Source organism: Chiloscyllium plagiosum, chromosome 1, assembly GCF_004010195.1.
Source record: "Chiloscyllium plagiosum isolate BGI_BamShark_2017 chromosome 1, ASM401019v2, whole genome shotgun sequence".
Lineage (NCBI taxonomy): Eukaryota > Metazoa > Chordata > Chondrichthyes > Orectolobiformes > Hemiscylliidae > Chiloscyllium > Chiloscyllium plagiosum.
This window is the reverse complement of record NC_057710.1, coordinates 14,727,980-14,755,904: the sequence shown is the minus strand read 5'-3', so window position 1 is coordinate 14,755,904 and position 27,925 is coordinate 14,727,980. Positions and strand designations below refer to the sequence as shown.

At 43.3% G+C, this 27,925-nt stretch overlaps 1 protein-coding gene across 1 annotated transcript in view; it reads right to left on the bottom strand.

Annotated features, from left to right (window-relative positions):
• Positions 1-27,925, bottom strand: part of LOC122553785 (dedicator of cytokinesis protein 2-like) — a 1,227,980-nt gene that overhangs the window by 919,972 nt on the left and 280,083 nt on the right. The window contains exon 20 of the mRNA XM_043698147.1: positions 12,307-12,396. Within this exon, the coding sequence (XP_043554082.1) occupies positions 12,307-12,396 (90 nt within the window). The remainder of the gene's footprint in view (positions 1-12,306; positions 12,397-27,925) is intronic.

The window sequence follows — 27,925 nt, the reverse complement described above, 5'->3', positions numbered from 1 at the left end:
TCTAGGCCTCCCAGCTCAAAGATTGGAACATTACCACTAGGCCAAAGCCACGGAGATGAGGAGAAATGTCTTCACCCAGAGAGTGAGAAGCCCATGTAATTCGCTGCCACAGAAAGAGACCAAGGCCAAAACACTGAATGTCTGCAACAGAGAGTTTGATATAGTTCTTTGGGCTAAGGGATTATGAATAACACAGTGGCTCAGTGGTTAGCCTCACAGCGCCAGGGAGCTGGGTTCAATTCCAGCCTCTGGCTACTGTCTGTGAGGAGTTTGCATGTTCTCCCTGTGTCTGTGTGGGTCCCCTCCATGTGCTCCTGTTTCCTCCACCAGTCCAAAGATGTGCAGGTTTAGATGGATTGACAACAATAAATTGCTCATAGTGTTCAGGAATGTGCAGGCTTGGTGGATTAGCTGTGGGGAAATATTGGTTTACAGGATGGGTGGGATGCTCTTTGGAGGGTCGGTGTGGACTCGATGGATCGAATGGCCTACTTCCACACTGCAGGGATTCTGTGATTCAAAGGCTAAGGGAGAAAACTGGAAATGAGGTACAGAGTTGGATGATTAGCCATGGTCATATTGAATGGTGGAGCAGGGTCAAAGGGCCGTATGGTCTACTGATGCTTCTATTTACAGCACAGAGGAAGGTCATTTGGCCCATTAAGTCTGTGCCAGATCCTCATGGAAAAATCCAGTTACTCTCACTGCCCAACTGAGTAAGAGCCTTGTAAGTTTAATTCCTTCAACAATCCATCCCATTTCCATTGCTTGTTTCAGTTTCCACCACTTGGCTGCACCAAGAGGTGACTTGAAAGAGGTTGTACAAGATGATGAGAGACATAGATAGAGTGGACAGTCAGAGACTTCTTCCCAGGGTTGAAATAGCTATCATGAAGGGGCATCATTTTAATGTAATTGGAGGAAGGTTTATGGGAGATTCTCGAGAGTGATGAGTGCCTGGCATGCACTGCCAGTGGTGGTAGTAGGATCAGATACATTAGGAACATTTAAGCGACTCTTGGAAAGGCGCATGAATGATAGTAAAATGTAGTCGTAATTTGGAGATGCCGGTGTTGGACTGAGGTGTACTAAGTTAAAAATCACACAACATCAGATTATAGTCCAACAGGTTTAATTGGAAGCACACTAGCTTTCGGAGCATCGCTCCTTCACCAAGTGGTTGTGGAGAATAAGATTGTAAGACACAGAATTTATCGCAAATGTAGGGTATGCAGATTATTTTTGATCTTAGAGTAGAATAAAAGGTCAGCACAACATTGAGGGCTGAAGGGCCTGCACTGTGTTGTACTGTCCTATGCTCTAAAAATAAATGTCTAATTCACATTTTCTCGCATTTCGTGGCCAAAACCTGAAGATATTCGAATGTGTCGTCACTTTTATTGTGGTAAGGAAAGTGACAGCTAATTTACACACACCGTCTTTGCCACAGCCAGCAAGGTTCTAATGTCCAAATAATCTTCTGAGGTTGATTGAGAGGTTAATATCTGTCAGATCATATGAACATAAGAAATAAGAGCAGAAGTAGATCACAAGTCCATTCTATCACTCAATAAAATACGACTATGGGCTTAACTCTGCCCTTGCCTCTGCATCCCCACAACCCAATAACTATTGATTCTCTTGACAGTCAAAATCTAACTTAGCCTTGAATATAGTCAATATTTCTCTCTGCGGCAGTGAATGCTGAAGACAATAAAGAAATTTCTCTCCACGTCCATCATAAACGGAAGACCTCTTCTTTGGAAACTGTGCCCTTTGGTTCTCGATTGTCCTTTGACAGGAATCATTCTCACATCATCTATTCTGTCAAACTCCATTGACAATATCACCTCATTCTTCTAAACCCAACCAAATGTGAGCTCCAGCAGCTCAACCTTTCTCCATAAGACAATTTCTTCCTCACAGGAACAAGCCTAATAAATCTCCTCTGAACTGCTTTCAATGCAAGTACATTTCTTCTTAAATAAGGAGAGAACTCTGTACTCCAGCATACAACCACCATTGCCCTGTCATTGTTACAATGCATTCCTATTCTATTCTTAAGACCTCTTGCATTAACACCCAAGATTCTATTTGCCTTTTTAACTATTTGTCGTACATGCATGCAAACTGCTTGGACAGAGGTGTTAGGACACCCAGATCTCTATCCCAATATCCGTAGCCTATATTATACTCTCACCATGATAACATATACCTCATGATTTGTACCAACTCAAGTCACTGTTACCAGTTTCCTGTCTCATGATATAACCCTGTCCTCTTCACTTGATTTCTTCTCATTTTCCTGAAGTGAACGGGAAATATTTTCTTCTACTTTCACAGCAGGCTTCCACAGAAGCTACAGAGTAATTGTTCTGATTCATGTCTTCAGTCTGGAATGATATTTCTAATTCCTCATAAGTTTACATATTGGCACTGTAAGTACATTTTTAAAAATTCGATTCAGGAATAACTTTCCTTTCTCCTCTGTTCTTTATTATCCTTTAGTTTGTCTCCCATCCCTTCTTCTCTATAATTCTTTTGCTCGCATTGAGCTTAGTAATCAAGATAATTCTCCCTGTTAAACTGATACCAAAGGAATAGTGAAATCATTTCATGTCAGGATGGTGTATAACCCAGAGGGGAACTTGTTGATGGTGATGGCCACCAGTGTCTCTGCCTTTATCTCTGTAGGTGGTAATGTTTGTAAGATTACAAGGTTATTTTTCATGATTAAGAAACTTTCAACATTATGGTAAGTCACACCTTAACTATATTTCCTCTAGGAGAATAATCCCATAGTCAATTGTCTCTCCATGTAACTGAAGTCCTTCATCCTTTGAACTATTCCAGTTAATATATTTCTCAACCTTTCTAGAAACTCAATATTATTTCCAAAGTGCAGCAGCCACAATTAAGCATAATGCTCCAATTGGAGGGCAACCAGTAGTTTATAGATGTTGGGGGTGACTATTATGTTCTTATACACTACACTGCCTCTTAATAAAGTCAGTGGCTTTTTCAGAGCTTTATTATGTCTTCACAAAGATTTCTAGCCCTCAGGGTTCTCACTTGTCTTCACTCCCTTAAAAATTGTATGATTCAGTTCATGGTGCTGTTGCTCATTCTTTAAAATGACTCTTAAGATTCCAAGATGGTGTCAGTGGGGAGCAGTGAAAGTAGGCGGTTTCGGCAGTGTTGGTAGAGACCCGGCGCTGGACTCACGGTGGCAGTAGTGATTCTGCCGTGGCATCAGTGGCCGTGTTGGACTCATGGTGGCAGTGGTTAGCCCCAGGCCCATGGCAGGTTGGAGGAGCCCATGGAGTATCAGCTGAGGTGGTTGAGGCAATGATTGTTGTGAGGGGTAACAAGAAGGAAACTGTAAAGATGAACTGTTTTGCTTTATGTTTTGGCTTTATATTCTGTGTCTTGATTTATATTATTTGGTTCAAGATGGCGGTGCACAGCGGCGACACCAAACAATATTTTTGACTGTATTTGCAATATACGTGACAATAAAAAACATCTAATCTAATCTAATCTTGGGTTGGGATATCTGGTCGGCGTGGACAGGTTGGACCGAAGGGTCTGTTTCCATGCTGTACATCTCTATGACTCTATGACTCCAAGATTTACCACTCTCCAGATGCCTCAGTGGTTTAAGTCATAGAGTCATAGAGGAGTACAGCACGGAAACAGACCCTTCGGACCAATTTGTCTATGCCAACCAGATATCCTAATCTAATTTAGTCTCATTTGCCAGCACTTGGCCCATATCCCTCCAAACCCTTCCTGTTCATATACCCATCCAGATGCCTTTTAAATGTTGCAATTGTACCAGCCTTCACCACATCCTCTGGCAATTCATTCCATACACCTACCACCCTCTGCGTGAAAATATTACCCTTTGGGTCTCTTTTATATCTTTCCCCTCTCACCCTAAACCTATGCCCTCTAGTTCTGACCCCCCCCCCCCCACTCCAGGGAAAAGACTTTGTCTATTTACGCTATCTATGCCCCTCATGATTTCATAAACCTCTAAGAGGTCACCCATCGGCCTCCGACGCTCCAGGGAAATCGACCCAGCCTATTTAGCCTCTTCTTGTAGCTCAAACCATCCAACCCTGGCAGCATTTCTGATGAAGGGCTTATGTAGGAAATGTAGATTCTCCTGCTCCTCGGAGATTGCTTGACCTTCTCTGCTTTCCAGCGCCACCCTTTTTGACAACATCCTTGTAAATCTTTTCTGAACTCTGAGCTGCTAGAGGAAGTGGTGTAGGTTGGTATAATTAAAACACTTAAAATGTATCTGGATGTCTATGACTGTAATTGCCTGTTGATACAGTTGGGGGGGTGGGGGGAACGTATGTCCTTCAGGGTTGGGAAGTCCCACCTTAGACAGCTCCTACAAAGTTAAGAGAAAATTAAGAGACTTGAATATTCGATTTTCTCTGAGGTACCCGGCAGTACTATGTTTTGGTTATGTCTATAACTTCAACACGGCGGAAAAAGCAAAAAACTTTGTGAACTCTCCGAAATAATTGACTTGGACCAAGGGGGAAGGTGGGAAAGATGCTTGCGGGCAATGGCATAATTTTTTTTAATCTTCTTTTTCTTTGTTGTTTTCCCTTCATGGTTTATGGCCTTATAGACTTGGTATTATTTTGATGTAAAATCTGGTTTGTTCATTATTGCACCCATGTAGTAATTATCAGTTATTTTGCTGTTCTGTTTTTCTGAGTAAAGGGTAGTTACTTCTTTGGTGTAAAAATGTGTGGGGTTGAGATATGGAGGGGAGGGGAGGGTATCCATTTTTAACTTTCAGGAGTGTAAGTAATATGTCTTTTTCCATTGCCTGGGTTTGAGAGGTGGCCTTAACTGGAAGGTGCCAGGATGGCTGTAAGGTTGGGAGTGAATGCCCCCTTCAGACAAGGGGGAGATCTCTAGTGATTTGTGCTTTTTGTGTTTATTTGTTCAAGTTCGGAGTAGTGGTTAGTTTCTTAGTTTTAGCAGTATTTGGAAGTATAGTTTTCAGATTTGATAAAGTCTGTGTTTCTTCCACTTGCTGCACACTGAATGGGCTTCTTCCTCTTGGGAGACGCGGGCTGCGGTGTGGAGTCATGGCTAGCGATCTATTCAGGTGGTGCACCTGGAATATAAAGGGGACCAATTCCCCCATTAAAAGGAAAAAGATGCTCTAAAATGTTCAGAAGGAAGGGGTTAACATCGCTCTACTGCAAGAGACATATTTAACTGATAGGGTACTTCTGAAGTTACAGTGGGGGGGGGGTGAGGTACGATAGAGTATTCTTCTCCTCCTACAACTCCAAAAGCAGAGGAGTGGCCATATTAGTACGAAGGAACCTCCCATTTCAGATGATAAATCAAATCTAGGATGATCATGGATGGTTCATTATTCTCAAGGCTCTGGTACATGGAGAAGAGTATGGCATCCTGAACATTTATCGTCCTCCGGTGCATGCTCTCAAATTTTTAGTTGACGCAGTCTCTAAATTAATGGCTCTTGGGGTGTGCCACACAATAGAAGGAGCAGACTTTAATGGTCTCATGGACCCTAGGATAGACAGGGTGCCAAGGGGTCTGTCGGGTACACCTCTGCAATCTAGACAGCTAGTGGACTGGTGGAAAGAGTTGGGACAATTGGATGTGTGGAGGTGTCTCCATTTCATTGGGAAGGATTTTACCTTTTACTCCAACCTGCACAAGTGCCACACAAGAATTGATATGTTCTTTATTCCATCGGTCGTTTGGACTGGGTGTTGGCCTGCAGGTTTGGGAACAGAACCATGCGACAGTGTACTTGGATGTTAAAGCCAAGGGTGGTGGAATGGATACATGGCACTGGTGCTTGGATCCATTTCTGTTGACGGATGGCAACTTTGTCCAGTACATTACAAGGGAGTTCAGGGCCTTCTGGGACATCAATTGGAGTATGGCCAGTAATCCATCAGTGCTTTGGGAGACCACCAAGGCTTATTTAAGGAATCTGATTATTTCATATTCAACAACCAGAAAGAGGCAGAGAGGACAGCAGCAGCGGGTGCTTGAGGGCCAGCAGAGAGCAGCTGAGTCGGCGTATTATAACAGACTTTGGGTGGTTAAGTTACAAAGGGTCACGGCTCTCTCGGCTGCTCTGGACTCAGTGCTCACACAAGCGGTGAAGAGAGGGGTCTCCTTTGCAAAGCAAAGGCTGTTCGAATATGGGGTTAAGCCAGGTAGATACGAGGAAGAAACTCCGCAGTCCATTGTGTCTATTAGGGAGGGAACTGGTAACATCACTTGAGAGCTGAAAAAGATTAATGTCAGATTTCGGGAATTCTATGCACAGTTATACCAGTCGGAGGGCTGCGGGAATGGAGTAGCAAGAATGGAATCCTCTTTTGAAAACCTGGATCTCGCTGGTATGAATGCAGATCAGTCCTCCCTTAAACACGCCTCTGATACAAGAGGTGCAAGAGGCAGCAAGGCAGCTCCAAGGTGGCAAGGCACCCAGTCCAGAAGGGTTCCTGAGTGAGTTTTACAAGGAGAATGGACACGTTAGCTGAACCACTGCTGGAGATGTATACTCATTTGCATAGCCAGACTGCCTTCCGCCCTCTCTTAGGGATGCCATGATCTCCCTTATTTTATAGAAAGGGAAAGACTCCGAGATTGTGTGTCGTACAGATCTACCTCAATTTTGAATGCAGACTTCAAAATTTTATCAAAGGTGCTAGCTCTGAAGTTGGAAAAGGTGCTGCCTGTTATTACAAAAGACGACCAGACAGGTTTTATCAAGGGCCAATCTATTCCAAAAATATCAGGAGGGTATTGAATATAGTGCAAGTATGTCAGCAGAGATTGATTCCGGGCTTGGTGGTCTCCCTGGATGCAGAAAAGGCGTTTGATCAGGTTGAATGGTTGTATCTCTTTGATGTTCTGGATCGCTTTGGTGGTGGCAGGGCTGGAGGGGGGTGGTGTGCAGGCTTCACTTAGTGTGTGGCAGGGTTATATAGAGACGGTGGTGGTTATCATGAATGGTGTCAAATCGACCAATTTTAATGTGGGGAGAGACAGCCGACAGGGATGCCCTCTCTCACCGCTGCTAATTACCCTGGTAATTGAGTCGTTGGCAAAGGCCTTCCAGAAAGACCATGAAATAGTGGCACCAAAGGTGGGAATTGGAGAGCACAAAATTACACTTTGGCTAATCCAGAAAAGTCCGTACCCCGGCTAACATAAAAGAATTAAATTATTCGGTAGTTTCTTGGGATACAGGATAAAGTTTACAAAGTGGAAGTCATGCCCGTTGGAGCACTGGTGGAAGTGCCAGGGCTGGAGGATGGGACGCAGTTTTCTTTTTAGTGGTCATGGAAAGGTTTCCTCTGCCTGCGAACTTTTATTACCCCTACCTTCCGCCAGCTGTACAGAGCTAAATTTGTACAATCGTTTCAGAGAATAAAGCAGAACTTGCAGTGGTGGGAGGGGCTACCAATATTGTGGCTAGTCCGTATAGCTCTGATTAAAATGAATGTTCCTTCTCGGTTATTATATCCAGTGAGGATGCTCCCATTGTTGTTACCCAGCCATGTGCTGCAGAGGTTTACCGGCTGGCTTGGATCCTGTATTTGGTGCTGTAAGCACTCCCTAATTAATTTTACCAAGCTACAGCTTCCGCAGGATATGGGGAGGGGTGGATCTCCCAGATCTGAAGAGATACCAGATAGGTGCCCTGCTGTCATATGTAGGTGACTGGGTGCATAAGGACTCAAGGTCGATATGGCTTGATGTTGAGGCCTTGCAGGCAGGATGTCCCCTCGTCAACGTACTATTTATGGACAGGATGTGATCTGTGGCTGAGCACAGTGAGAGCCCAATTACCTTAAATATGTTGAATGCATGGAGGACAATGCGGCAGGGTGAGGGCAATTTGCTTAAGATGTTCACTGCATCAGTGGGAGCCACAGGATTTAGGCCAGGGTCAATGGATTCCGGCTTTAGAGCATGGGAGGGGAAAGGAATCTCCTGTTTGGGAGATCTATTCGAGGGAGAGGTCTTGGTGTCTTTCAACTAATTAAGTCAGAAAGACAGAATTCCTAATAGGAATATTTTCCAAAACCTTTAGATTAGGGATTATGTACAGAAGAAGACCACGCTCTTGGCTCAGTTCTACAAGTCAGACATAGACAGAAGAGTGCTCCGATGTAGGGGCGCTCTCTCAGTTAGTACCATATACCATCTGCAGAGAGGGAACACCTTGGAGGAGATGGAGAGACTCCATGGGATCTGGAATCAGGAGTTGGGGGAAGAAATTTCACTGGAAACATGGGAGGATATATGGGGGAATGTAAGGAAAATCTCAATATGCAATAAAGCACAAGCTATGCAATTGAAGATCCCTCACAGGGCCCATTTGGCACCAGAGAGGTTAGCAAAGTTTAACAAAGGATCGTCTCCAGCATGTCCCAAATGTAAAATCAGCAGAGGCACGCTTACACATTGCTTTCGGGCCTGATCCAAGATTCATGGATACTGGGGTGCCATAGTGAATAAGCCAGAGAAGATCCTGGGAATTGAAGTATCCAGTATCCCTTCTTTCAGGACTGCCAAATCTGCCCTCTGTATGGGCGAGCACGGGGAGCGGTTATCTAACATTCTTATGCACTGTGCGAGGAAGAAAATTCTAATGAACTGGAAATCAGAAAAAAACCCAGGTCTTGCGGGACGGCACAGACTTGTGATGGAGCACGTCCCCCAAGATTATCTGACAAGTATGATGCCCCATGGAACAGTGCGATTTTATAAAATGTGGTGGCCCTTTCTAATTTACGTAGACATGGACCTATTAGCGATACTGATTATGGCCATTCTAATGAACTGGAAATCAGAAAAAAACCCAGGTCTTGCGGGACGGCACAGACTTGTGATGGAGCACGTCCCCCAAGATTATCTGACAAGTATGATGCCCCATGGAACAGAGCGATTTTATAAAATGTGGTGGCCCTTTCTAATTTACGTAGACATGGACCTATCAGCGATACTGATTATGGCCTTTATAGAGCCATGAGGGCCGTACATGGCAGTCCAGGGACCCGAGGAGGGGAGAAGGCCTAGTGAATACAGGTATAATAACTATTGCTTTCGTGGATGGGAGCTTCAGTGGAGGTGTGGTGAGTGAGTAAAGTAATGTAATGCAATTTAATTTAATTGGATTGTAACTTCATTTAATTCTATTTCATTTAATTCTAGTTTATTTTAACTTGGTTAAGCAAATATGAGATGATTGCATCCCGCAGAGTAGTAGGTAGTTTATTGTGAACATTACTGTGGTATAATAATGTGGTATTATTTCTACTTCTCTGTACTTTTGGACTTTTATAACTTTTTTTTGGTAAAAGAGCAACTTTGTTTTCCAATAAATACATATGTATATAAAAAAAGACAACTCCTACACATAATAAGGCGCCGAAAAACCTGCAAAAAGGAGGTATCCAGCAGTATAATCCTCAAGATTTGAGTCAGCATTGGAGTCTTGCCAGGTGCTGAGCTGCTAGGCTCCAGTGAGAATGGGGTGAGGTGAAATTGGGGGGGTGGAGAGGAGAGGAGAATGGTGGGGGTGGGGGAGGGTGAAGGTGTGGCAGAGAGAGAGAATGGTTGCATTTGAGAGGCTTTTGGAGAGGGAAAGCGATGGAAACTAAAATCTTGTAGGTTCTTTGTCCTTGAAAAGCCCTTTGGTGGGTCCATTGTGCCGGTTAAGCAGGGACCACCCAACTCATGGCCATCACCAGCCTCACTGACAATTGCCCCTTGATGTGGGCCTTGCCTACTGCTGGTAAAATCTTGGCGATGGCATGGTGAGGTTTTTAAGTGGACATCACTCGGCCTCTTCCCTCCAATCAGATTCCCCCACCACAAAACCCAAAGTTTCCAATTACAAAATTGCTCACAAAATTAATACAGGATTGTTCTGCTGGTGCATGCAGCTACTCTTCCAGGAGATTGGCTGTCATGTATAGAAACATAGAAAATATGAGCAGGACTAAGCCAGTTGGCCACTTGAGTCTGCTCCATCATTCATAATGATCATGGTTGATCATCCAACTCAATAGGATACATGCAGCTCCAACAACACTCAAGAAGCATGACACCATCCAGGGAAATGCAGTGGATTGGAACCACATCCACAAGAAACCATTCCCTCCACATCCAAAGATCAGTAGCAGGTAATCACCAAAGATCTTTCAGATCGCACCTTCCAAACCCACGTCCACTTCCATCCAGAAGGGCAGCAGAAAACCACCATCTGCAAGTTCCCCTCCAAGCCACTCACCATCCTGACTTGAAAATACATTGCCGTTCCCTCACTGTTGCTGGGTCAAAATCCTGAAATTTCCTCCCTAAGGGCATTGTGGGTCAACCCACAGCAGGTGGACTGCAGCGTTTCAAGAAAACTGCTTACCCCCACCTTCTCAAGGGTAACAAGGGACAGGCAATAAGTGGTGACCCAGCCAGCGATGCCCAAATCCCACAGTGAATTTAAAAAGGCATGTTCCTGTTTTCCCCAATGTCCTTTAATGTCTTATAAACTGCTCTGTCCAACTGCTTCTTGAAATCATTCAATATTCTGGACTGCATTCTGTGGTAGCGAGTTCCACACTCTTATTGCTCACACATGGCATACCATGATTTTCTGTCATCCATCATTCTCACTCATCCACCAGCTTAAGCGCAACAGTCTCTGTGACATTCCCCATCCAACTACACTGGGGGTGATCACTTGTGATCTCTGAACTACGTCTGGAAACAATCTCTGTAGCTTTTCAGCTCTGATTGAATGCCTGAAGCACTGACATTTTACTTACTAGTTTCACTTTTTAGGCTTCAAGTTGCTTTTTCAATTTCAGGCCGTGGAACTGTCTGATTGAGGGGTAGAAAGTTATGAGGGGCACTGGCAGGGCAGACAGGGAGAAATGTTTTCTCATAGTAGAGGTCAACAACCAGGGGCCACTGTTTGAAGGTTTGGAAGGAAGTTTAGAAGGAACTTGAGGAGGAACTTTTTCACCCAGATAGTGGTTGATGAAGTCACTTCTTAAAAATGTAGCAGAGGCAGGAACCTTCAAAGCATTTAGATTAGATTAGATTACTTACATTGTGGAAACAGGCCCTTCAGCCCAAGTCCACACCGCCGAAGCGCAACCCACCCAGACCCATTCCCCTACATTTACCCCTTCACCTAACACTACGGGCAATTTAGCATGGCCAATTCACCTGACCTGCACATTTTTGGACTGTGGGAGGAAACCAGAGCACCCGGAGGAAACCTACGCAGACACGGGGAGAATGTGCAAACTCCACACAGAGAGTCGCCTGAGGCGGGAATTCAACCCGGGTCTCTGCCGCTGTGAGGCAGCAGTGCTAACCACTGTGCCACCGTGCCACCCACTTAGATGAATACTTGAACACTTGAAACGGTAAAGCATAGAAGGCTATAGGACAAGTGCTAGAAAGCGGGATTAGAACTGATGGGTATATGATGACCAATGCGGACACGATGGGCCAAAGAGCCTCTTTCTGTGTGGTGAAAGTTCTCTAACTGTATGGCGCTAAGTATCTCTTCACTTATCTTACAACAGTGTATGTGTGGAGTTTTTCACATATGCCTTAGCATCCACATTTAAAAGCAAGGTCTCTCTAGTCCTACTGGACCTTAGGACTCCTCTCTCATCAGAGATGACTGGTGGTATTTTAACCTGAGGGTCCTCACCATTTCAGGCAAGGAGAGAGGTTGAGAAGATGACCGGAGGTGGTGTGGGAATGAACCCACACTGTCCGCACCTCCCTGCATCGCAAACCAGCCATCCAGCCAACTGAGCTAATAAGTCACCCCTATATGGAAAGGGTCAGTCAGTCGGTACTCAGTTGTGTCCGTTCACCCTGAAGCACCAGCCCCATGTTAACTGAAGACCCAAGAACAAGAGCAAAGATTCCCCACAGCAGTTCTTCCACCCTGTGAGAAGGGATAGTCATGTCAGTGGAAACTTTCTCTGGCACTTTTCTCTTTACATGCACATGCACTGAGAATGGAAGAAAGTGGATCCGTGATGCATGTAATTTGCATTTAAAATTTCACAGCCATTTTATATGGGATTATGTGGACCTCAGTTAAAATTCAATGAAAAACAATAACAACATGAGCAAACAGAACTTCCGCCCTTCCCTCAACCCCTGCTAAACAGTCCATGGTGCCATCATGTCGTTTTGACAGAACACACAAAGCGACAATAGACAGAGCGACGGATGTCTTACCAAGGCATCAAACACCAGCTTATCGTACGTGTTGTTATTCGAAAACTCCATCATGATACTGAAGAGAGCATCCAGCGTATCTTGAAGGAACTGCAGACACAAAGGAAGAAACATGGTGTTAGTGCTAACCTACTGATTTCTCCTTTTGGATTGATCGATTTGATTTATCAACATTTGAAGAATTTCCACTCACCATAGTGAAAAGCACGAGCATGTCAACATTTCATAAACCTATGGAAGTACATACAAAAACAGGCTCAGCAGGATAGGCAGGATAGACACAGGTAAGGTGCTTTGCCCGCTCAAAGAGTCCAGAACCAAGAGGCACAATTCACAAATAGGGTGGATTCTAATTAGAAGTGAATGAGGAAAATGTAGTTAATTTGGAGGAGGGTTAGGGTTGGGGTTAGAGTTTGGTTTAGAACATAGAACATTACAGCACAGTACAGGCTCTCAATGTCGCACTGACCTGTGGAACCAATCAGAAGCCCATCTAACCGACACTATTCCACTATCGTTTACATACTTATCCGATGACCATTTATATGTCTTTAAAGTTGGTGAGTCTACTACTGTAGGGCATTCCATGCACTTACCACTCTCTGAAGAAAAAAAAACCGACCTCTGACATCTGTCCTATATCTATTACCCCTTAATTTAAAGCTATGTTCCCTCATGCTACCTATCACCATCCGGGGAAAAATGCTCTCACTGTCCACCCTATCTAATCCTCTAATCATGTTGTATGTCTCTATTAAGTCACCTCTTAACCTTCTTCTCTCTAATGAAAACAGCCTCAAGTCCCTCAGCAGACCTTCCCTCCATACCAGGCAGCATCCTGATAAAACTCTTGTGCACCCTTTCCAATGCTTCCACATCCTTCTTATAATGCGGAGACCAGAACTGTACGCAATACTCCAAGTGCGGTCACACCAGAGTATTGTACAGCTGCAACATGACCTCGTGGCTCTGAAACTCAATCCCTCTACCAATAAAAGCTAACACACTGTTCAGCTTCTTAACAACCCTATCAACCTATCAGGGATCTATGTACATGGACACTGAGATCTCTCTGCTCATCCACGCTGCCGAGGATCTTACCATTAGCCCAGTCCTCTGTATTCCTGTTACTCCTTCCAAAGTGAATTAACTCACACTTTTCTGCATTAAACTCCATTTGTCACCTTTTGGGTTGGAATTCACTGAACCAGAATGCTGTGGAAACTCAGTCTTTGAATATATTTAAACCAGAGTTATACAAGTTATGCAAGATTTATTCTATTAAAAGTAGGGCCTTAGTGGGTAGTGTTGTAGAACAGGGAGACCTAGGGGTTCAGGTACAGGAGTCTTTGAAGTTTGCGTCATGTATACACAGAGTGGTTAAGAAGGTGTTTAGCACGCTTGCCTTTACTGCCCAGATCTTTGAGTATCGGAGTTGAGACATTATGTTGAAGTTGTACAGGACGTGGTGAGGTCTATTCTGGAGTACTGTGTCCAGTTCTGGTCTCCCTGTTTTTGGAAGAATGTAATTAAGTGAGAGGGTTTCGAAGAGACTTAGCAGGATGTTGCCTGTTTTGAAGGGCTTGAGTTATATGGGCAGGTTGGATGGGCTGGGACTTTTTCACTGGAGCATAGGAGGTTGAGAGGTGACCTTAAGAGGTTTATAAAATCACAACGTATATAGATAAGATAAATGGCAGTTGTCTTTTCCTTAGTTTGGGGGAATTTCAAGACTGGAGGGCATATTTTTAAGGTGAGAGGAGAGAGATTTAAGATAAACATGAGGGACAATTTATGCAGAATGTTGTTCATTTGTGGAATGAACTTCCAAAAGAAGTGGTGGATGCGGGTTACAATGTTTAAAAGACATTTAGATAACTACATGTTTGGAGGGATATGGGCCTAGCACAGGCAAGTCAGACTGGTTTACTTTGTGATTATGGTTGGCATGGACTAGTTGGACCAAAAGGTCTGTTTCCTTGCTGTATGATTCTATGACTCTAGAGATTGGTTTTTGATTACCAGTCATGTTAAAGGTAATGGGAATAAAGTAATTAAAAGGCATTCCAGTGTTGACCAACAATAATTTTATTGAACGGCAGTAAAGGCTTGAAAGGCTTGAAGTTTGCGTCATGTATACACAGAGTGGTTAAGAAGGTGCTTAGCACGCTTGCCTTTACTGCCCAGATCTTTGAGTATCGGAGTTGAGACATTATGTTGAAGTTGTACAGGATGTGGTGAGGTCCTGTAAACAGCCTCAAGTCCCTCAAGTCTACTTATCCTTATAATCCCAAGTTTGCAAACACACTCACTTTGCACTTATTTTATGAACTTTATTTGATGGCCATATTGTTTAAACAACAAGGTTCTAGGAATTCCGGATGAGGTCATGCAGGAATGGGAATGTTGCATGATGGTGGAAGGGGGAACCTAGAAGGAATTTCTGTTCATCTCAATTCTAGGTATCAGAAAAAATGAGTTGCATTCACAATCTCAGGAAGTTTTAAAGCATCTCACAGTCAATGAGGTATTATCAAATGCAGCAGGTTGCCTTTGAACACTTTTAGATTAGATTAGATTACATTACATTACATTACAGTGTGGAAACAGGCCCTTCGGCCCAACAAGTCCACACCGCCCCGCCGAAGCGCAACCCACCCATACCCCTACATTTACCCCTTACCTAACACTACGTGCAATTTAGCATGGCCAATTCACCGGACCCTGCACATCTTTGGACGGGAGACCGTGCAAACTCCACACAGTCAGTCGCCTGAGGCAGGAATTGAACCCAGGTCTCAGGCGCTGTGAGGCAGCAGTGCTAACCACTGTGCCACCGTGCCGCTGTGCCACCGTGCCGCTATGCATCCATTCCATAGCCCAACATTTTACTATTGTCATGGAGGAAACACAGTTGATAACCTGAGCCCAACAACCTTCCCCCAATGCATACAATACATAACATGTATCTTTTTTAGTGACATTGGTGATGGCTAAGTATTGGGCAGGACACGAGGAGAATCCTTCTACTCTTCTTCCAAAAAAAATGAGATCTTTTGTGTCCCCCTCAGGAATAGCTCACTTGAAAAACAGCATCTCTAACACTGCAGCACTCACTCACATGGCACAGCACACAGAAGCGGCTGTCTGGATTATGAGCCCCAGTGGGAGACAGAAAGAGCCACTACAATTTTGCTGACTTATCTTCTTCATCAAACCACCCGAAATTTCGACCGTCTGGTCCTTGATACTTCCAACAATGGGAACAGATTTTCCCTATCAAATCTGCCCAGGTCTCTACTGATCTTGAACAGTAGGCAATAACACAGAACGTTACATCAGAAAGCTAATGTGGATCAATACTCTGAAGGAGGGGATTAAAAGTGGCATGGTGGCTCAGTGGCTAGCACTGCTGCCTCACAGTGCCAGGGACCCGGGTTCAATTTCAGACTTGGGTGACTGTCTGTGTAGAGTTTGTACATTCTCCCTGTGTCTGCGTGGGTTTCCTCTGTCCACCTTGGTTTCCACTTACAGTCCAAAGATGTGCAGGTTAGGTGGATTGGCCATGCTAAATTGTCCTTTTGTGCCTGGGGATGTGCAGGCTTGGTGGGTTAGCCATGGGGAATGCAGAGTTACGTTGTTGGAGTGGGGTGGGGGGAGGATTGCTGGGGCTGGGTCTGGATGGGATGCCCCTCAAAGAATTTGTGAAGACTTGATGGCCTGAATGGCCCTTTTCCGCATTTAGGGATTCTATGGATATTCTAGGAATACAGTTCTCAAATTGGGATGTTGACTTAATAAAGATTAAAACCTGACAACATACGTAAATTGGATTTCTCTCATTACGGATTCAATCATTAACTGAGAAGATTGATTGGAAGTGGTTCTGAGAGTTTGAAAGAGCAGCATTAAATCAAGAGAGATATGTTGAGTAAACCAGGGGTAGTGGAGATTACTCAACTGGACAGCATGAGGAAGAGAAATTAACATCACTTATTATCAAAAGGAACCGGATGCAATACGTCTGGCAGAGTGATGGTGCTGAATCAATATCAGTCATCAGGAGAAGGTGCTAGCTAGGATGAGTTAATGACCCTGACAGAGTGAGGGAACTAGATGGATCGTGAGATAATCATTACAACAAGATGTTGACCAGGAAGAGTTACTGAGTTTGACAGTGTAATGGAGCTGGATATACACGAGTCTTTACCAGGTGATGTTGTTTGCAACAAGTTATTGAGCCTGGCAGAATGATGGTGCTGAATAAATGCATACACTGTTGAAATGACAGTGTTCAAGAGGCACCTCAAGCTAACAATAGCTTTTCTGATATTAATTCAATGCCCTTACTTGAATCCTTATTTTATTTAACATTTTTATTGAGTCGTATCATCAATCAGCATGGTGGGATAATTATTCTGCATATTTGATTGCCATTTATTTCCTATGTGTGGGATAGAGGCAGCTGTAACCTCTATTTCACCTGTGCTGGGAAACATTCAGTCTTATATTTACAATACTTCCAACTGAGGATGCTGAGAGGCTTAGAGGGAAACTCGCAGATGATGGTGTTCCCATATATCTGCTGCCCTTATCCTAGGATCTAAATGATAGTGGTCATGGATTTGGAAGGTGTTGTGAATTAGGACCCTAGCTGAATTTCTGTAGTGTATCTTATAGATGGTGCACACTGCTGCTACTGAGCGTCGGTGGTGAAGGTAGTGGATGCTTATGGATGCAATACCAATCAAATAGGTTGCTTTGGCCTGAATGGTGTCAAGCTTTTTGAGTGTTATCGGAGCTATTCCCAGCCAGGAAAGGTGTACTTACTCACACATTAGTTTTAATCGCAGTATAAGGAATAATGTATAATCAATCCCATGTCAGCCCAGCAGTCTTAGAGCAGATTAGATCACAGTGGTGCTGGAAAAGCACAGCAGATCAGGCTGCATCCGAGGAGCAGGAAAATTGACATTTCGGGCAAAAGCCCTTCATCAGGAATAGAGGCAGGAAGCCTCCAGGGTGGAGAGAAGGTAGCAAAGAGATTAGCCTAGCACAAGGGACAGCATATAGTCAGCGCTGCATTAGCTCAGGCTCAGTACAAGGAATAGTGCATATTCACTTATATATCAGTTCACATTAATATGGAAAGATGTGAAATCACAGCCGTATCTGCATCTTCATATAAATATAGAAAATGAAGTGCAATTCAATAGTGTTCTTCAGTATTTCCCTGTCTATCAACTGAATGGAGCAGATATGGTGCAATGAATCATGAGAATAGTTCCTATTCCATGTATACACTGGGAAATGAGAGTTTTAAGGTTAGGTTTAATATGGCATTGGAACACCATCAATGTTTCACTCCGCATTATCCATTATCCTCATTTGATGCACACCCTAGGATTCTCCACCTAACACCATCGTGGGCACATCGACAGTGACAGACTGCATTCTTTAACCTTGTAAAATGTCCACAGCGCTTCACAGGAATACAATAAACAAAATTTGGCGCAGGCCAGAAAATGAGGTGTCATGCCACATCATTTGCCAATTATCTTTTGCACATTTTTTGCCAACTTGTGACCTCTGATTATCAACTATTCCATGAATGGGAACAGTTTCTCCTTATTCATCAAAACACCTCATAATCCTGAATGTCTCCATCAACAAGCTCAGGAGCCTTCTCTGTTTGAAAGAAAATAAGCCGGGCTAAGTGCTGCACATATTTGAAGTCCCTCAAAAGTGAGGATCATTAGAAATAGGACTAGGAGTAGGCCATTCGACCCCTCAAGCCTGCCGCACCATTCAGTAGGATCATGGCTGATCCAACATTGTTCATGTCCTGATTCTTGCTTTTACCACGTAACCCTTGATCCCCCAGCAGATCAAGCCTTAAATATACACAAGCATTTACCCCTAGAATTGTCTGTGGCAAGGTGTTCCAAAGACTCAACCCCCCTGAGAGAAGAAGTTCTTCCTCATCTCAGTCTTAAATTGGTGTCACTTTATTCTGAGACTATGCCCTCTAGTCCTAGACTTTCCCATGAGGGGAAACATCCCCACAGCACTTACCCTGTCAGCCCCCTTAAGAATCAATGTGACCACCTCATTCTCCTCAGTAGATTCCCAACCCCTTTCCTTCGAATCACTTCTGAGATGGATATCGCTGGCTGACCAGCATTTATTGCCTGCCACTACCTGCTTTTGAACTGAGTGGCTTGGTCAACCATTTCGGAGGACAGTTGAGAGTCAATCACATTGCAGTGGGTCTCGAGTCACATGTGGCCCAGACCAGGTGAGGATGGCAGGTTTCCTTCCATGAAGGACATTCATCATTGCTCATAAGCAATCCCCCCATACCATGGATCATCCCAGTGAACTTTTCTGAACTGTCTCCAGTGAAATGATATCTTTCCTTAAATAAGGGGACCAAACCTGCTCACAGTGCTCCTCATGTGGTCTCACCAGCACCTTGTACAGTTGCAGTAAGACTTCCCAACTCTTATACTCCAGCTCACATTCCATTAGCCTTCCTGATGATCTGCTGTGTGCTAGCTTTCTGTGTTTCATGCACAAGTGCCCCCAAGTCCCTTTGTGTTGCAGCTTTCTGCAGTTTTTCTCCATTTACATAATATTCTTAGATTTCCATAATATTCTGTTCTTGTGTTCTCCCTTCCAAAATGAACAACTTCCCTTTTTTCCCACATTATACTCCATTTGCAAATTTTTTGCCCACTTATTTAATCTCTTAATATTTCTCTGTAAACTATTCACATCCCTCTGGCAAATTACCTTTCCACCTATTTTTGTGACATTTTCAAATTCAGCTACAATATATTCACTTCCTTCCTCCAAGCCATTAATATATATTGTAAACAGTAGTGATCCGAGCACTGATCTCTGCCAACCTGAAAAAGAACCCATTACCCCTAATCCCATTTCCTGCCCATTAGCCAATTATCTATACATGCCAATATGTTACCTCCAACACCATTGGCTCTTATCTTATGATGTAAACTTTTGCGAGGGGTAAACACCCATTTAAAGTTCTACTGGTTCTCCTCTCTGGACTCTGGTTAAGACTTCCTTGAAAAACTCTCATAAATTAGTCAGACACAATTTCCTTTTCATGGAGTCCCGCTGACTCTGCTTGATTAGATTATGATTTTCTAAATGTTCAGTTGTTGCTTCTTCAATCATTGATTTTGAAAATTTTTCAACAATGCGTGAGGCTCATCATTCAATAATTCACCACTTTTTGTCTCCCTTCCTTTTGGAAAAGGGGTGTCACACTGGCAGTTTTCCAATCCTTGGATACTGCTCCCGAATCTAAGAGTTTTTGGAAAATTACAACTAATGCATCCATGATTTCTGCAGCTACCATCCTTGAATGCAAACCATCAGGGCCAGGGAACTTATCTGTCTTTGACCCTATCAGTTTGTCTAATATTACGTCTTTAGTGATGACGATGATATTGGGCGGCATGGTGGCACAGTAGTTAGCACTGCTACTTCACAGCGCCAGAGACCTGGGTTCAATTCCCACCTCAGGCAACTGTCTGTGTGGGGTTGGCACATTCTCCCCATATCTGCGTGGGTTTTCTCCAGGTGGTCCGGTTTCCTCCCACAGTCCAAAAATGTGCAGGTTAGGTGAATTGGCCATGCTAAATTGCTCATAGTGTTAGGTGAAGGGGGAATGGGTCTGGATGGTTTGCTCTTCGGAGGGTCAGTATGGACTTGTTGGGATGAAGGGCCTGTTACCACACTTTAAGTAATCTAATCTAATCATATTTAATTACTCCCCTATATTCTTTAGCATTAATGATGCTTTGGAAGTATATTTCATCTATCAGAATATAAGACTGATACAAAATATTTGTTTAAATCCTCTGCAATTTGCTTGTTTTTTTTATTTATTCATTTATGGAATATGGATGTCATTGGCTGGGCCAGCATTTATTACCTGACTCCAGTTCCCTTAAGAAGGTGGTGGGGTAAGCTGCCTTCTTGAACTGCTGCAGTCCAACTATCTCCCCAGATTAATCTTTTAAGGGCATACCCATTTGAAGGTATATCCATTAGATGCACAACAGTAAGTGCTTGCTTGGTGACAGCAATATTGATATTCATGTGTAGAAGCACTCACCAGGATATGCTTTTGGGTTTATTTGAAGTACAAAATTTGTTCATTTCAAACGCAGGAATGATAAGAGTGGGATTCAGAAGCGGGTTTGTCCAATTTGTAACTTCCTTCAGTTTAATTAGGATTCAGTACTTACATAACACAATCCAAAATGATGTATTTGCATACCATAACCTACAGTGCTTTGGGTTGCTATTAAACATACAATCTTAATCGAGCTTAAGAATGTAATGCCTCAAATTAATTAATTTTTAGAAACACAAGTGTGCAAATTGCCAAACATCACAGGCCTAAATTACTCAAGAATTTTGCTATTTTCGTAACTATTTGTCACAAGGTAATTATGAATGAGGAAAGGCATTGTTATGGCATAGAGGTAAAAACAATGACTGCAGATGCTGGAAACCAGATTCTGGATCAGTGGTGCTGGAAGAGCACAGCAATTCAGGCAGCATCCAACGAGCAGCGAAATCGACGTTTCGGGCAAAAGCCCTACATCATTGTTACGGCATAGTTAAATTAAACCTTCAGCCAACCACCACTGGATTCCTGAGTCACTATTTTCATTTAACTGTTAATGGGATGAAGCATCTCTACCTAGGCCAGCATTTATTGCCCATCCCTAATTGCCCAAAGGGCAGTTAAGAGTCAACCACATTGCTGTGGGTTTGGAGCCACTGTAGGCCTGAACAGGTAAGGATGGCAGATTTCCTTCCTGAAATGACGTTATCGAACCCTATAGGTTTTCACAACAATCAACAGTAGTTACATAGTCATATCTAAATTTTTATATTGAATTTAAATTTCACCATTTTGACCCAGTGGCACTGAAGGGACAGCAATATATTTTCAAGTCAAGATGATGAGTAGTTTGGAAGGGAACTTGCAGGTGATGGTGTTCCCTTGTATCTGCTGCCCTGGTCCTTCTATATGAAAGTTGATGTAGGTTTGGAAGGTCTGAGGATCTTTGGTGAATTTCTGCAGTGCATCTTGTACACTGCTGCTACTGAGTGGTGGACAGAGCGAATACTTGTGAATGTAGTGCCAACCAAGTGGGCATTGTGGTCTTTGCCCAGAGTGTACCCTGAATCCAGGAGCCATTAATTGAACTGTGATGAACTTTTACTTTTTCTTCTTCTTATTTACAGCTCCTGTCATTAATTTAGGTGCCATGGTATGGCAGCTCATAAAACTTTTCACTGTATTTGTAAAAATACACGTGACAATAAATTGCTATTCTATTCTACTTTATCCTGGATGGTGTTGAGCTTCTTGAGTGTTGTTGGAGCTGCATCCATCCAGGCAAGTGGGGAGTATTCCATCACAATCCTAACTTGTGCTTTCTACATGTTGGACAGGCTTTAGGAAGTCAGGTGGTTAGTTACTTGCCGCAGCATTCCTACTCTCTGACCTGTTCCTGTAACCACTGTGCTTATATGGAGTCCAGTTGAGTTTTGATCAATGGTAACCTGCAGGAGTTTGATAGTGGGGGATTCAGTGATGGGAACACCATTAAGCCACTCACCATCCTGATTCAGAAATATTGTCTACAGGTTTAGTACGAGAGGACTGGAAGATTGCAAATGCTGTGTCCTTGTTCAAGAAGGGCAGTAGAGATGACCCAGGTAATTATAGACCAATGAGCCTTACATCTGTTGTGGGAAAAGTTTTAGAAAGGATTATAAGAGATAGGATTTATAATCATCTAGCAAGCAACAATTTGATTTCAGGTAGCTGACATGGTTTTATCAAGGGCAGGTCATGTCTCACGAACCTCATTGAGTTTTTTTGAGAAGGTGACCAAGCATGTAGATGAGGGTAGGACAGTTGACATGGTATACATGGACTTCAGTAAAGCTTTTGATAAGGTTCCACATGGTAGGCTGTTGGAGAAAATGCAGAGGTAAGGGACTGAAGGTAATTTAGCAGTTTGGATTAGAAACTGGTTTTCTGTAAGAAGGCAGCGAGTGGTGGTTGGTGGAAAATTTCAGCGTGGAGTCCAGTTACTAGTGGTGTGCCACAGGGATTCTGTTTTGCGACCACTGCTGTTTGTTATTTTTATAAATGACTTAAACGCAGGTATAGGTGGATGGATTAGTAAATTTGCAGATGACACTGAAGTCGGTGGAGTAGTGGACAGTTTGGAAGAATGATACAGGTTGCAGGGGAACTAGGATAAACTGCAGAATTGGGCTGAGAGATGGCAAATGGAGTTCAATGCAGCTAAATGTGAGGTGGTGCACTTTGGGAAGAATAATAGGAAGGCAGAGTACTGGGTCAATGGAAAGATTCTTGGCAGTGTGGATGTGCAGAGAGTTCTTGGAGTCCATGTACATAGATCCCTGAAAGTTGCCACCCAGGTTGATAGTGCTGTTAAGAAGGCATACAGTGTGTTTGGTTTTATTGGAAGAGGGATTGAGTTCCGGAGCCATAATGTCATGCTGAAACTGTACAAAACGCTGATGCGGCCACACTTGGAATATTGTGTACAGTTCTGGTCGCCATATTTCAGGAAGGATGTGGAAGCATCGGAAAAGGTGCAGAGGAGATTTACCAGGATGCTGCCTGGTCTGGAGGGAAGGTCTAATGAAGAAAGGCTGAGAGATTTGGGTCTGTTCTCACTGGAAAGAAGAAGACTAACAGGGGATTTGATAGAGACATACTAGATGATCAGAGGATTAGATAGGGTAGACAGTGAAAGTCTTTTTCCTAGGATGATGACGTCAGCTTGTACAAAGGCACTTTACTACAAATTGAGGGGTGATAGATTTAAGATGGATGTCAGAGGCAGTTTCTTTGCTCAGAGTGGTAAGGGCGTGGAATGCACTGCCTGCCAATTTAGTTAACTCAGGCACATTAGGGAGATTTAAACAATCCTTGGATAAACACATGGATTATGATGGGATTGTGTAGGGGGATGAGCTTAGACGAGTTCACAGGTTGGCACAACATCGAGGGCCAAAGGACCTGTTCTGCACATATGTTCTATGTTCTATATAACCATTCCTTCGCTGTCGCTTGGTTAACATACTGGAACTAGGAGAAAGTGAGGATTGCAGATCCTGGAGATCAGAGTCGAGAGTATGGTGCTGGAAAAGCACAGCAGGTCAGACAGCATCTGAGGAGCAGGAGAACTGATGTTTCAGGCAAAAGCCAATCATCAGGAATGAGGTTAATATACTGGAACTCCCTCCCTAAACGGCATTCTGGGTCTACAAATGGAGCAAAATGACACCTCACTACCACTTCTTGAAAACAATTAGGGATCGGAATAACTGCTTGTCTAGCGAGCGATAGCCATAATCCAATGAATGCATCTTAAAAAAAGATGTTATGAGAAAAATAAAGAAAATGTTTTCTCTACAAAACCTAGGGCCGTACGTGTTAGATAGTCACTAACATATCCAGCAGGGAATTCAGAAGAAACTTATTTCTTTATAAAGCTTGCTGTGACAATGTAGAACTCACAGCCACACAGACTAACTGAGGCAGACGGTATAGAAGCAATTAATGGGAAACAAGATCAGCAGATAAAAGGGAAAAGAATAAAAGGATATGAAGGTAAGATGGATAAGAATGGCAGAAGGTTTCTGTGGTGTATGGACAATCGTTAACATGGGCAGATGGGTCAAACAGTCTCGGATAAGTACACAAATAGGAAAGGTTTGGAGGGATATGGGCCAGGAGTGGGCAGGTGGGACTAGTTTAGTTTGGGATTAAGGTTGGACTGGAGGATCTGTTTCCATGCTGTATGACTCTACAACTCTTTGTACTTAAATTTCGATGCAGTTTTCCATGTTTGTGTTTCCGTTGCCATCTGAGCTCATTTCAGAAAATGAAGTACTAGCTCAGGAAAACCTACCACATGATCCAACTTCCAGATAAAGCTCTTGGAACACAGAGCTTGACAGTCAGGGAGGGGGTGGGGGCGTGGAGAGCAAACAATGTCTACCAATTAAAATCCAAAAGGACTGTGGATGCCGGAAATTAGAACTGAAGGACAGGGTTTGAAACACGGGTGACTGAACCCGAACCGAAAACTCTGCTTTCTCTCTCCCCATGGAGACTGCGACATCAGCTGAGTTTCTCCAGCAATTTTTGTTTTAATATCTTTCAATTCCTGACCTTAGCTTTCATTATTGAAAGAAAACCTGTTTGTGGTTTAATGTCACTTGTGATATTTATCATCACAATGAAAAAGCAGTATCTCTTTGACTGAAGCTTGGGGACAGAACGCAAAGCTCCTTCTGGTTAATAAACCCATAAGGTTCAATCTCTAAAGAGAAAGCTCATATTTCTTCTTTGAGCACTAGTTCCAATGAAATAAAATGGAAGCAAATGGGCAGATGAGATTTAAAAGAGGTGTGGTGGGCTTTGCAACGATACATTTAAGTATTCCACACTTGGTGGAGAAAACAGGATATCGACGGCATCACGAATTACATCTACAGAGGCAGGAGCTGAAGTATATTGGTACCGGTGGACCGAAGGAGATTTATCCAGCTTCTAACTTGAGCTTCATTTGACCTGAGAGTACTTCACAAAATCCTTACAGTGTGAAAGCAGGCCATTCTGCATCCCGCTGAACAGCAATCCACCTACCCCTACCCCTACCTTATACCCCTGAAATCCTGTATGTCCCACAGCCAATCCACCTAACCTACACATCCCTGGACATTATGGGGTAATTTATCATGGCCAATCCACCTAACCTGCACATCTTTGGACTATGGGAGGAAATCGAAGCACCCAGAGGAAACCCACGCAGACATGGGGAGAATGTGCAAACCCCACACAGACAGTCACCCAAGGCTGGAATTGAACCTGGGTCTCTAGCACTGTGAGGCACCGGTGCTAACCACTGAGCCTCTTTTCCAGTACCTTGCACAGCCTGAGGACCCAGAGCACTTTGTAGCAGATGGAACTACTCTTAAAGAGTCACCAATATAATTGTAGGCCATTCGGCCCTTTGAGTCTGCTTTTTCAGCTGGCCCCTTGAGCATTTAATGAAATTGTGGTTGATCTGATTTTAACCTCAAGTTGAAATTTCTGCACTTCAATGTCTCGGTAATCAAGAATCTATCTACCTTTGCTTTAAAATGTATCTGAAGTGTTGGAAACTCAGCATAAATTTGCATTGGGCATTAGTTCCAAACAGCATAGATGATCAAATAATCCCTTTTAAGTGATGCTTATGGTGGATCAAATGTTGGGCAGGGCCCTGGAGGAGAACGTTTGAGGAGAAAGTGAGGTCTGCAGATGCTGGAGATCAGAGCTGGAAATGTGTTGCTGGAAAAGCGCAGCAGGTCATGCACATCTAACATGCACATGCACATGACCTGCTGCGCTTTTCCAGCAACACATTTCCAGCCCTGGAGGAGAACGCCCTAGTTCTCATCAAACTAGCATGGTGAGATTTTTAAGTTCCTCCTGAGAAGCTGACAGGGCCCCAGTTGAGTTACTCATCTGAAACAGGTCATTGAATTGCCTTGGGAATACTTAACCTAACGTTGGTGTCTAGGGTGAGGACTGAACACATCATTTTCTGATTCAAAGAGCGATATGCTTGGTACAATACATTCAGATTCTCAGTGCACATCACCCCCTTGCAATGGCTATGTAACATGAGGAGGAACATTCAGAAGGTGAAGGAAAGACTTATACTATTAATGTAAGGCCTTGGATAGTGCTGTAGAACAGCACTATGTACCTAGCACTATGAACACACTCCTATGTACCTAGGAGTTTAGGTACATAATTCTTTGAAGTTTGCATCACATGTGGACAGGGTGGTTAAAAAGGCGTTTAGCATATTTGCCTTCAACGCTCAAACCTTTGAGTATAGGAGTTGGGACATTATGTTGAAGTTTTATAGGATATTGGTGAGGTCTATGCTGAAGTACTGTGTCCAGTTCTGGTCTCCCTGTTATAGGAAGGATGTTATGAAGCTGGAGAGGATTCAGAAGAGATTTACCAGGATGTTGCCAGTAATGGAGGGTTTGGGTTGTAAGCAGATGCTGGATAGGCTGGAACTTTTTCCAATGGAGTGTAGGTGACCTTATAGAGGTTTATAAAATCATGAGGGGTATAGATAGGGTGAATGGCAGATGTCTTTTTCCGAGGATGGTGGGATTTCAAGACGAGGGGCACAAATTTAAGGTGAGAGGAGGAAAATTTAAAAAAGACACAAGATACATTTTTTTTTTACACACAGAGTGGTTTGTGGTGGAAAGAACTTCTCAAAGACCTGGCTAATGTGAGTACAGTTACAATGTTGAAAAGACATTTGGATAAGAAACATTTGGAGGGATATGGGCCAAGAATTGGCGGATGGGACTAGTTTAAGTTTGAGATTATGGACTAGTTGAACCCAGTTTTGGTTCTGTGTGACTTTACGAATGGTCAGCATCTGGAATGAATGGCCTGAGAGTTTGGTTGAGGCCCACTTAACCAGACTTTCAAATGAAAATTGATTAACTTGCTGAAGAGAAAATTAGCAAGGAGGCAGGGAAAAGGGTGGGGTGGGGGTGGGGGAATTGGAAGAGTTTCGGTCACTGAGAGCCTGCACAAAGATATTGGGCCAAATGGTCTCTGTCTGAGCTCTGAGCCTTCTAAGATTCAATGATCGAAATCCATTTTAGAATTGAGTATCCTTCCGTCCTTCCCCCCACCACCCATGCCTTCACAGTCATAGAGGATTCAGGGACCTTCCAAATTGCAAATCTGCCTTCTTAAAATTTCTTGGAGAAATACAGAGACAGATGGCACAGACCAACAATGAAAACCCTGTAAGTATGCTTTTCCATCATCTCGATAAACCAGCTGATAATCCACACTGCAGCTCCTGACTGAACCAAGCTACAACTGGAGTTACGGAGTGTCACTGTGAATGCCAGTCAGCACTTTTGTGAATATTCACGCTTGATCGATTGCATCACTGTTCTCTCATCAACACACAAAGCTGATAAGCGTGTCCTTGAATCTGCAACAACTCTTGTGCTCTGTAAACTAAATGTTACTTTTCTACCTGAATTGACTACAAAATGTCCCAGCGCAATTAGCGGGTCTATTACATTAGAAATATGAACTTTATTAAGGCTATTAGGCTTAACAAACCTCCTTATTCAGTCTTAATATCACCTTTGCCAGCTTTATTTCATTGACTCAAAGAACTTCAAGATACTCCAACAAAAAAAGTTACCATTATTCTCCCTTTGAGAAAAGTAATTTGTCCTCATTTCTGCTTAAAATCTAATACTTAAACTTAGTTACTCAAGAAAGTCTAGTGAAATTGGCCACTTTTAAAACATAAATTCATTTGCTTCTTCAGGAAAGGCATAAGAAATCCATTTTTAAATTAACCTTGCGATGAGAAAGATGTGCAGGTTAGGTGGATTGGCTGTGCTTAACTACCCTGTAGTGTCTAGGGATGTACAGGTTAAGTGGGTTAGTCATGGTAAAAAGTATCACTGG